Source organism: Scyliorhinus canicula, chromosome 3, assembly GCF_902713615.1.
Source record: "Scyliorhinus canicula chromosome 3, sScyCan1.1, whole genome shotgun sequence".
In the NCBI taxonomy this organism is placed as follows: Eukaryota; Metazoa; Chordata; class Chondrichthyes; order Carcharhiniformes; family Scyliorhinidae; genus Scyliorhinus; species Scyliorhinus canicula.
The window spans coordinates 263,144,682-263,155,442 of NC_052148.1; the positions used below are offsets into that span (position 1 = coordinate 263,144,682).

Sequence of the window (10,761 nt, forward strand, 5' to 3'; positions counted from 1 at the left end):
CACCTGCACAATCAACTTCGACGGACTGGTCAATGTCACTGGATGGGCAAAGGATGTCTAAAATGGCTAACATTCCAGAGTGGTTAAGAAAACGCTTCAAAGCGGTGCTGAAGTTCCCCGTGGAGCATGACAGCGTTTAGTTTAATGGCAAGGAGGTGCTTTCTACCAATTGTCCCAAACGGCAATAACTTATCCGTCAATTTCCATCACGCTTTGAGTCGCATTGTCTTAATTTCATGGAATTTACAGTGCAGAAGGAGGCCATTCGGCCCATCGAGTCTGCCCTGGCCGTTTTGGAAAGAGCACCCCACTTTTTTTTTTTATAAATGTTTTTTTATTGAGTTTTCATATTTTATATATGACAAATTACAAGTTATTAGAGAGAGAGAAAAAAAAAAGGAAAACACAAAAATTTTACATGAATATTTACAGGTAAGCATCTTCATAACAATAATTGTGGCCGCCCCCTTTAGCCAGCATACATATTTTACATTCCCCAATATGGCCGAGGCACATGTTTATAGGCATTTATTTATAGTTTGGTTTTGGGCCTTGGCTTGCCGTCAAACCCCCATACCGAGCCCGTATCCCCCCCCCCCCCCCCCCCTCCCCCCGGCTACCTTCCCCCGATTCCCGTCCATTTTCCCCTGGTTCTTGGCCACCCAACTATTCTTCCTCATGTACGTTGGCCACAAACAGGTCCCGGAACAGTTGCATGAATGGCTCCCACGTTCTGTGGAAGCCGTCGTCCGACCCTCGGATGGCGAATTTGATTTTCTCCATTTGGAGAGATTCCGAGAGGTCGGACAGCCAGTCTGCAGCTCTGGGTGGTGCTGCTGACCGCCAGCCAAACAGGATTCTACGGCGGGCAATCAGGGAGGCAAAGGCAAGGGCGTCCGCCCTCCTCCCCAGGAATAGATCTGGCTGGTCTGAAACCCCGAAGACCGCCACTATCGGGCATGGCTCCACCCTCACCCCCACCACTTTGGACATAGCCTCGAAGAAGGCTGTTCAGTACTCCACAAGTCTGGGGCAAGACCAGAACATGTGGGCGTGGTTGGCCGGGCCTCTCTGGCACCGCTCACATTTGTCCTCCACCTCCGGGAAGAACCTACTCATACGGTTTCTCGTTAAGTGGGCTCTATGTACCACTTTTAGTTGCGTCAGGCTGAGCCTTGCGCACGTGGAGGTGGAGTTGACCCTATGCAGTGCTTCGCTCCAGAGTCCCCACCCTATCTCCATCCCCAGGTCGTCCTCCCATTTCCTTCTTGTTACGTCCAGTACGGTGTCGTCCCTATCTACCAGTCGGTCATACATGTCACTACAGTTCCCTTTCTCTAGGATACTTGCGTCCAGTAGGTCTTCCAATAGTGTCTGTCGTGGCGGTTGTGGGTACGTCCTTGTCTCCTTTCGTAGGAAGTTTTTGAGCTGCAGGTACCGTAGCTCGTTCCCCCCAGCTAGCTGAAATTTCTCTGTCAGTTCGTCCAGTGTTGCGATCCTGTCGTCCGTGTATAGGTCCCTGACTGTCAGTGTCCCCCCGTCCTGCCTCCACCTTTTGAAGGTGGCGTCGGTCAGTGCTGGTTTGAACCTATGGTTGTTGCAGATGGGAGCCTTGTCCGACATTTTGTACAGGCCAAATTGCTGCCGCAGTTGGTTCCAGGATTGGAGGGTGGCTGTCACCACTGGGCTGGTGGAGTGTTTTTTGGGTGGGGATGGGAGTGCTGCCGTGGCGAGGGTCCGGAGGGAGGTTCCCATGCCGGAGGCCTCCTCCGCGCGCACCCACTCGGCTTCTGGCTCCTGGATCCATCCCCTTACTCGCTCGGCTGTTGCCGCCCAGTGGTAGAATTGTAGATTCGGGAGGGCTAGCCCCCCCCTGGATTTTGTTTTTTGTATGACCTTCTTTGGGATCCTAGCATTTTTACCCCCCCATACGAACGGCATGATATGTTTGTCCAGCGCTTTGAAAAAGGCCTTGGGGATGTAGATCGGAATGGATCTAAACAGGAAAAGGAACCTGGGCAGTACGTTCATTTTGATCGTCTGGACTCTCCCCGCGAGGGAGAGCGGGAGTGTGTTCCATCTTTGCAGGTCCTTTTTAACTTCCTCCGTCAGGCTGGTGAGGTTCCATTTGTGGATCCCTTTCCAGTCATGGGCTATTTGGATCCCCAGGTAGCGGAATTTATTTCGGGCTTGTTTGAACGGCAGCCCCTTCAGTGTTGCCCCCCCCCCCCCCCCCCCCCCCCCCCCCCCCTTGCGGGTGTACTGGGAAGATCTCACTTTTGCTCATGTTGAGTTTGTAGCCCGAGAAGGCTCCAAACTCTTTCAGGAGCGCTATGATTCCGTCCATGCTGCTTTGTGGGTCCGAGATATAGAGGAGCAGATCATCCGCATAGAGTGAGACTCTGTGCTCTCTACCTCCCCTTCGGATCCCCCTCCAATTTTTTGCTGCCCTGAGTGCGATTGCTAGCGGTTCGATTGCTAGTGCGAACAGCAGCGGGGACAGTGGGCATCCTTGTCTGGTGCCCCTGTGCAGCTGGAAGTATTGGGAGTTGGTATTGTTGGTCCGTACACTCGCCATGGGAGCGTTGTATAGGAGCTTTACCCAAGCGGTGAACCCTGTTCCAAGCCCGAACCGCTCCAGTACCTCTATGAGGTATTTCCATTCGACTCTGTCGAAGGCCTTTTCTGCGTCCAGGGAGACGATCACCTCTTGTGTTCTCTCCCCGGAGGGGGTCATTATCACGTTCAGCAGGCGCCTGATGTTCGCGGTAAGCTGTCTACCTTTGACGAAGCCCGTCTGGTCCTCTGTGACCACCTCAGGTACACAGTCTTCTAGCCTTTTGGCTAGGATTTTGGCCAGTATTTTGGCGTCTGCGTTCAGCAGAGATATGGGTCTGTATGACCCACATTCCATTGGGTCTTTGTCTTTCTTAGGTATCAGCGAGATTGAGGCCTGTGCTAACGTGGGTGGCAGTGTGCCCCTAGCTAGCGAGTCTGTGAACATCTCCCGCAGGTGCGGGGCCAGCGCTGTCGCGAATTTTTTGTAGAAGTCCGCCGGGAATCCGTCCGGTCCCGGCGCCTTCCCCGTCTGCATGGAGCTAATGCTCTCCATGATCTCTCCCAGTGCTAGTGGTGCTTCCAGATCCCGTTTTCTGCCCTCTCCCACGACTGGTATGTCCAGTCCATCAAGAAACCGGATAAGAGCACCCCACTTAAGCCAACACCTCCACCCTATCCCCGTAACACAGTAAAGCCACCCAACCTCTTTGGACACTAAGGGCAATTCATCATGGCCAACCCACCTAACCTGCACATCTTTGGACTGTGGGAGGAAACCGGAGCACCCGGAGGAAATCCACGCAGACAGGGGGAGAAGGTGCAGACTTTCCACGGACAGTGACCAAAGCCGGGAATTGAATCTGGGCCCCTGGAGCTGTGAGGCAACTGTGCTAACCACTGTGCCATCTGAAGTGTTGGCTAGTGTAGACTTGAGAGATGAACAGACACTTCCAACACTGATGAAGGTTCAACTCAATTTTATTAACTACTTCTAACTAACTAACACACGATGACTGTGGGTCTAAATTATGCTAACTTAAACTAGAGACCTAAGCCTTGTCCAAACCAGTTGATTCTCTCTGCACGTGGTGTAAGTCTGTGCTGGGCAGCACCCAGAATGAGCGGGAACCGTGGTGCCCTCTGCCTTTATAGTGTGTGTATTCTAACTGGTGATTGGCTGCGGTGTTTGTCCATGTTGATTGGTCCCTGTGTGTGTCCATCAGTGTGTGTCTGCACCATGATATACTGGTGTATATTATGACACTCTCGTGCTGCCCATGATGAGGCAGAGCTGGAAAGAAAAGGGTGCAAATCCTGCACTTCAGATCCCACTGTTCAAAGGTTTGTGAGTTTTGAACCAATCTGTTCTATGGCAGAAGTTCTATGGCAGAAACCAGCAACCCACTGTTGACATCATCCAAGAAGGGCAGACGCTGTCGCCCCCACAGTGTTGACAGAGTGCGGCACTGCCTTTTGAATGAGACACCAACATTTTGACAATATTATTCTTGCACCTATTGCACCTATGCGCTAAATTCTGTCATTACTTTGCCATCATCTAACATTTAGACAGCAAGTCAATTTACAACACATTGGCACAGATCTAAATGAAAACATAATCCAAGTAACTCTTACTGTGGTTTCATGATGGAGAATTCTTTTGTGGCAGCTGCAGTGTGCTTCAATTTAACTTCACTCTGATAAACAGTTCCTGCTTGGGAAAGGAACAGAATGTGGGAGGTCCCACAAGCTGCAAAGTGGATTCTCTGCTGCTTGAAGTGAGGAAACGGCCCTACAGGCAAAGAATGAAAATTTTAAATATTAATATTTAAGATTACAGTGGTTATGTGACTGGACTAATAATTTAAAGAATGGGAGCACAAATCCCACCATAACCCTTTGAGAATTTGATTGCAGTTGAAAATCAGTTACCATGATGCTGTCCGATTGTCAAAATCCACCTATCCAGAACAAAGAGAGCAAGGACAATACAGCACATGAACAGGCCCTTCGGCCCTCCAAGTCTGTACCGGTCAAGATACCAACCTTTGCCAAAACCTTCAGCACTTCCTTGTGCCGTATCCCTCTATACCCATCCTATCCATGTGTTTGTCAAGATGCCTTTTGAATGCCGTTAATGTATCTGTTTCCACAACCTCCCCTGGCAACGCATTCCAGGCACTCACCACCCTCTGCATAAAAAACCTGCCTCTAAACTTTGCCCTGCGCACCTTAAATCTATGCCCCCTGGTGACTGACCCCTCCACCTTGGAAAAGAGTGCCCGGCCATCCACTCATAATCTTGTAGACCTCTATCAGGTCACCCCTCAACTTCCGACTTGCTAATTAATGCAGTTCAAGTCTATTCAGCCTCTCCACATAGCTAACACCCTCCAGACCAGGCAACATTCTGGTAAACCTCCTCTACACCCTCTCCAAAGCCTCCAAATCCTTCTGGTAGTGTGGCGATCAGAATTGTGCGCAATATTCCCAGTGCAGCCTTACTAAGGTTCTGTACAATTGTAGCATGACTTGCCAGTTTTTATACTCGATACCCCATCCCATTAAGGCAAGCATTCCGTATGCTTTCTTGACTACCTTGTCCACTTGTGTTGCCACCTTCAAAGATCTGTGGACCTGCACGCCCAGATCTCTCTGACTTTCTGTATTTCTAAAAGTTTTACCATTTACTGTATATTTCCCCTCTATGTTAGACCGACCAAAATGCATTACTAATACTGATTCACTAATATGCTTCAGGGAAGGAACCCTGCTGTCTATTGTGAGTCATCACATGGGGTTGCTATCCCACACCAATGTGGTTGGCTCTGAAATGGCCCAGAAAGCTGCTCAGTCACATCAAAACATGACGTGATGATCCACCAAGGGCAGCTAACCATGAGCAATAAATGACACCCTCATTCTAGCAGTCTATATTTTAAAAAATATGGAAACAATAAACAGAAAAGTTAAATACAAAGTGGTCATTGTGTCTTACCACTGTCAATATACTTGCAAATGGAGCAGTGGTCACTTTATGAGAAGTATACGAAGGTGTAAAGGGTTAGGTTATAATAATAATCTTTATTGTCAGAAGTAGGCTTACATTAACACTGCAATGAAGTTACTATGAAAAGTCCCTGGTCACCACACTCCGGCGCCTGTTCGGGTACACAGAGGGAGAATTCAGAATGTCCGAATTACCTAACAGCACGTCTTTGGGGACTTGTGGGAGGAAACCAGAGCAAACTCACTCAAACACAGGGAGAACGTACAGACTCCACACAGACAGTGAACAAGCCGGGAATTGAACCTGGGACCCTGGCACTGTAAAGCAACGGTGCTAAACACTATGCTACCGTGCCACCCATGAGGACAGGTTGCATAAATCTGGCCTGTGTTCCCTTGAGTTCAGCCAGCGGGGGAGTAATTGAATTGAGATATTTAAAATGATACAATAATTCGATAGAAGAAACACAGGGAAACTATTTCCTCTGGTGGGGGACTCGAGAAGAATGGAACAGAAAGTTTAAAAAAAAGCTAAGCCATTTAGAAGTGAAATAAGGAAAAACGTTTTAAAGAAGAGTAATGAGATCTGGAGCTAAAGACCCAATAGATTGTGAATGTTGAGTCAATTAAAATTTCCAAGACTGTGATTGACAAATTTTATTCGGTAAGGGTATTGAGGGATAGTTGAGTAAATTGAATTGAGGTACAGACCAGCGGTGATCTAACTGAATGGTGGAACAGGTTACAGGAGCTGGTTGATCCACTCCTCTTCCTATCAATACACTCAGTCAAACCATTTGAAAATACTATTGGCCACTAGCTACATATTAGACAGTGGTAAATCCTATTTTGAACTTTTCAACTCCTTCCTCTGCCCGCAGATTTCGCACCAAAATCATTTGTTGACTTTGCATTCATTGATGCAAGGATGTTAGGAAAAGGAACGCTTCCCATTTAAAATTTATCCCCTGTTTGATAATCACACTTGTTCCTCAGAATGCCTCAGGACCATGAGGCCCTCTATACCTAAAGCTAGAAAGTTAGCAGCTGATCCAGGGATGAGCCCTGGTAAATTTTATTAATTCCATCCAGATCCATGTGCTAATCTTAGAAAAGACCGACCAGGCTCAGGTGGATGTCCTTGCCACCTCCTCATAAGAACATAGGAACAGTGGTGGGCCATTCAGCCCCTCGAGCGTTTCCTGCCATTCAATGAGATAATGGCTGATCTGTGACCGAACTCCACATATCTGCCTTTGGCCCATATCCCTCACTATATTTGCTTAACAAAAATGTATCTATCCCCGATTTAAAATTAGCAACTGTTCCGGCTTCAACTGCTGTTTGTGGGACAGAGCTCCAAACATCTACCACCCTTTGAGTGAAGAAGTTCTTCCTAACATCTCTCCTGTACGGCCTGGCCCTAATTTTTAGACCATGCCCCTAGTTTTAGAAACTCCAACCAATGGAAATAGTTTATCTTTATCTATCCTGCCTTTCTCTGTTAATATCTTCAATACTTCGATCAGATTGGATTGGATTGGATTGGATTTGTTTATTGTCACGTGTACCGAGGTACAGTGAAAAGTATTTTTCTGCAAGCAGCTCAACAGATCATTCAGTACATGGGAAGAAAAGGGAATTAAACAAAATTCTAGAAAATACATGAGAATACATAATAGGGCAACACAATATATACAATGTACTACATAAGCATTGGCATTGGATGAAGCAGACATGGGTGTAGTGTTAATGAGGTCAGTCCATAAGAGGGTCATTTAGGAGTCTGGTGACAGTGGGGAAGAAGCTGTTTTTGAATCTGTTCGTCCGTGTTCTCAGACTTCTGAATCTCCTGCCCGATGGAAGAAGTTGGAAAAGTGAGTAAGCCGGGTGGGAGGGATCCTTGATTATGCTGCCTGCTTTCCCCCGGCAGCGGGAGGTGTAGATGGAATCAATGGATGGGAGGCAGGTTCGTGTGATGGACTGGGCGGTATTCACGACTCTCTGAAGTTCCTTGCGGTCCTGGGCCGAGCAGTTGCCATACCAGGCTGTGATGCAGCCCGATAGGATGCTCTCTATAGTGCATCTGTAAAAGTTGGTAAGGGTTAATGTGGACATGCCGAATTTCCTTAGTTTCCTGAGGAAGTAAAGGCGCTGTTGTGCTTTCTTGGTGATAGCGTCGACATGAGTGGACCAGGATAAATTTTTGGTGATGTGCACCCCTAGGAATTAGAAACTGCTCACCCTTAGCCCCTTAGCCTTGTAAACTTTAGCGAAAACAGGCCTAATTTGTGTAATCTCTTTTTGTAACTCGACCCCTGCAGTCCCGGTATCCTTTCTGTAAAACTACGGTGCACTCCCTCCAAGGCCAAAATATCCTTCCCAAGGTGTGGTGCCCAGAACTGCTCAAAGTGACTCCAAGTGGGGTCTAACCAGAGTTTTCTATAGCTGCCGCATAACCCCTGTGACTTTATACTCCCAGTCCTCTAGATATAAAAGCTAGCATTCCATTAGCCTTTCTGATTATTTTTTGCCCTTGCTCCTGGCATTTTAAGGATCTATGCACCTGAATCCCCCAAGCCTCTTTGGGCATCCACTGTATCTTTCTCCCCGTGCATTGGTTTCCTCCGGCTGCTGCCCAAAGATGTGCAGTTTAGGTGGATTGGCCATACTAAGTTGTCCCATAGTGTCCAAAAGGTTAGGTTGTTTGAAAGAGTTGTCCCATAGTGTCCAAAAGGCGATATGGTGGAGGTGTGGGCTGAAGTAGGGTGCTCTTTCCAAGAGCCGTTTCAGACTTGATGGGCCGAATGGCCTCCTTCTGCACTGTAAATTCTATGATTCTAACCTCTTTCCGTTTAGAAAGTGCTCTGCTCTACCCTATTTTGGTCCAAAATGAATAACCTCACACTTGTTTACATTGAATTCCACCACTTGCCACAATTGTGCCCATTCACTGAGTCATCTCAATGATGTAGATTAAAATGTCAACTAGTCTTCTCCTGTGTGAGCAATTAGTCTGGACAATGATAACTTCCCACTCACCCATAGGGTTTAAATCATACCCCCATCGTGAAAATTGTACATTGTGATCAAAGATATGTGGATCTTGTTGATAGAAACATAGAAACTAGGAGCAGGAGGAGGATATTCGGCCCTTCAAGTTTACTCTGCCATTCATTATGATCATCCAACTCAATAGCCTAATTCCACCTTTCCCCCATATCCTTTGATCCCCTATGTCTCAAGTGCGATATCTAACTGTCCTAAATGGTCTACCCTGTATCCTCAGACTGTGACCCCTGGTTCTGGACACCTCCACCATCGGGAACATCCTTCGTGTATCTAGCCTGTCTAGTCCTGTTAGATTCCTATAGGTTCCTATGAGAACCACCCCTTCATTCTTCTGAAATCCAGCTAATATAATCCTAACCGACTCAATCAATCCTCATACGTCCATCCTAATATAATCATTCCTTGCAAAATAATAATCTTTATCAGTGTCACAAGTAGGCTTACATTAACACTGCAATGAAGTTGCTTTGAAAAGTCCTGAGTCGCCACACTCCGGCGCCTGTTCGGGTACACGTGAACGTCCAATACACATCTTTCGGGACTTGTGGGAGGAAACCGGAGCACCCGGAGGAAACCCACGGGAGAATGCACAAACTCTGCACAGACAGTCACCCAAACTGGGAGTCGAACCTGGGACACTGGCGCTATGAGGCAACAGTGCCAACCACTGTGCAAATATTTGTCTGTTCTGTTGCTCATACTTGATGTTGTCAGCCTGAACTCAATCAGCTGTTGACGCAGCTGTGACTGTAACTGAGAGAAATGAAACTGAAAGTGAACAAAATCAAGGGCGGGGAGGGGGTGAGTGTAGGAAAAAGAAACACTCCCGTATGATGATCATCACCCACAATCTAACCCAAACCATAGCCGCATTTAAGATGAATGCAATGCGGGGTGCGGAAAGACACAACATTAAATTAAATATTAAAAACAATTCCTGGTGCAAATCTGTTCAAAAGATGTAACAAAATTATAAAAAATTATCAGATTTTAACAGGAGTCTCACAAGCGTGGCACAGTGGTTAGCACTGCTGCTTCGCAGCGCCTTGTACCCGGGTTCAATTCTGACCTCGGGTGACTGTGTGGGGTGTGCACATTTTCCCCATGCCTGTGTGGGTTTCCTCCGGGTGCTCCGGTTTCCTCCCACAGTCCATAGATGTGCAGGTTAGGTGGATTGGCCGTGATAAATTGCTCCTTAGTGTGGGGGTTGGCCCTAGGTAGGGTGCTCTTTCAGAAGGTCAGTGCAGACTCGATTGGCCGAATGGCCTCCTTCTCCACTGTACGGATTCTACGATTCTAAGAAACTTATATTGATAATCCAAGATAATCTATCAAATATATAGTTTGTTCCAAACTCTGAACACTTCATTTACTTTGCAATATGTCTAAATTATGGGTGGCACGGTAGCACAGTGGGTAGCACTGTTGCTTCACACCTCTAAGGTCCCAGGTTTGATTCCCGGCTTGGGTCACTGTCTGTGCGGAGTCTGCACGTTCTCCCCGTGTCTGTGTGGGTTTCCTCCCATAAGTCCGAAAAGACGTGCTGTTAGGTGAATTGGACATTCTGAATTCTCCCTCAGTGTATCCGAACAGGCGCCGGAGTGTGGCGACTCGGGGCTTTTCACAGTAACTTCATTACAGTGTTAATGTAAGCCTACTTGTGACAATAAAGATCATTATTATTATTAATACATGCGACATGTCTGTCAATGGTATATATAATAATTTAATCTTCAAACATTCCCTTTCCTATTGCAGAGAGGAGTTTCTTACCAGGTTCTGTTTTCCTCTTCCGTCCACGGATTTTGATATAAACCTTCCCGTTTCCCAACACAAACACAGTGACTCCGTCCCGGCTGCAAACATGTTGAATTCTCTGCCCTGTGAGAACTCCCTCTGTCTGTGAGCTGGGTTTGTGCTGGATTCCTGAGCCCAGCTCCCCCCAACACAACATGTTCCTCTCTCTCTCTGTCTGTCTCTCTGTGTCTCTCTCAGCGCTCGGATCCTCTTTATTATTCCTCTTTCAAACAATCAGCAACCAGAGAGAGAAAAATACTTTCCCCTCAGAGGTTTAGCTGTCAGGCAGATAAACAAATCACTTCCTCTTCCAGAGCTGTTGCT

The 10,761-nt window shown here is 47.2% G+C and overlaps 1 protein-coding gene across 1 annotated transcript in view; it reads right to left on the reverse strand.

Annotated features, from left to right (window-relative positions):
* Positions 1–10,761, reverse strand: part of LOC119963672 (probable E3 ubiquitin-protein ligase HERC3) — a 71,013-nt gene extending 60,252 nt beyond the window's left edge. Inside the window, exons 1-2 of the mRNA XM_038792989.1 lie at positions 10,414–10,761; positions 4,195–4,351 (exon numbers count right to left, since the gene is read on the reverse strand). Coding sequence (XP_038648917.1) covers positions 4,195–4,351; positions 10,414–10,594 — 338 coding nt within the window. The 5' untranslated portion in view covers positions 10,595–10,761. The remainder of the gene's footprint in view (positions 1–4,194; positions 4,352–10,413) is intronic.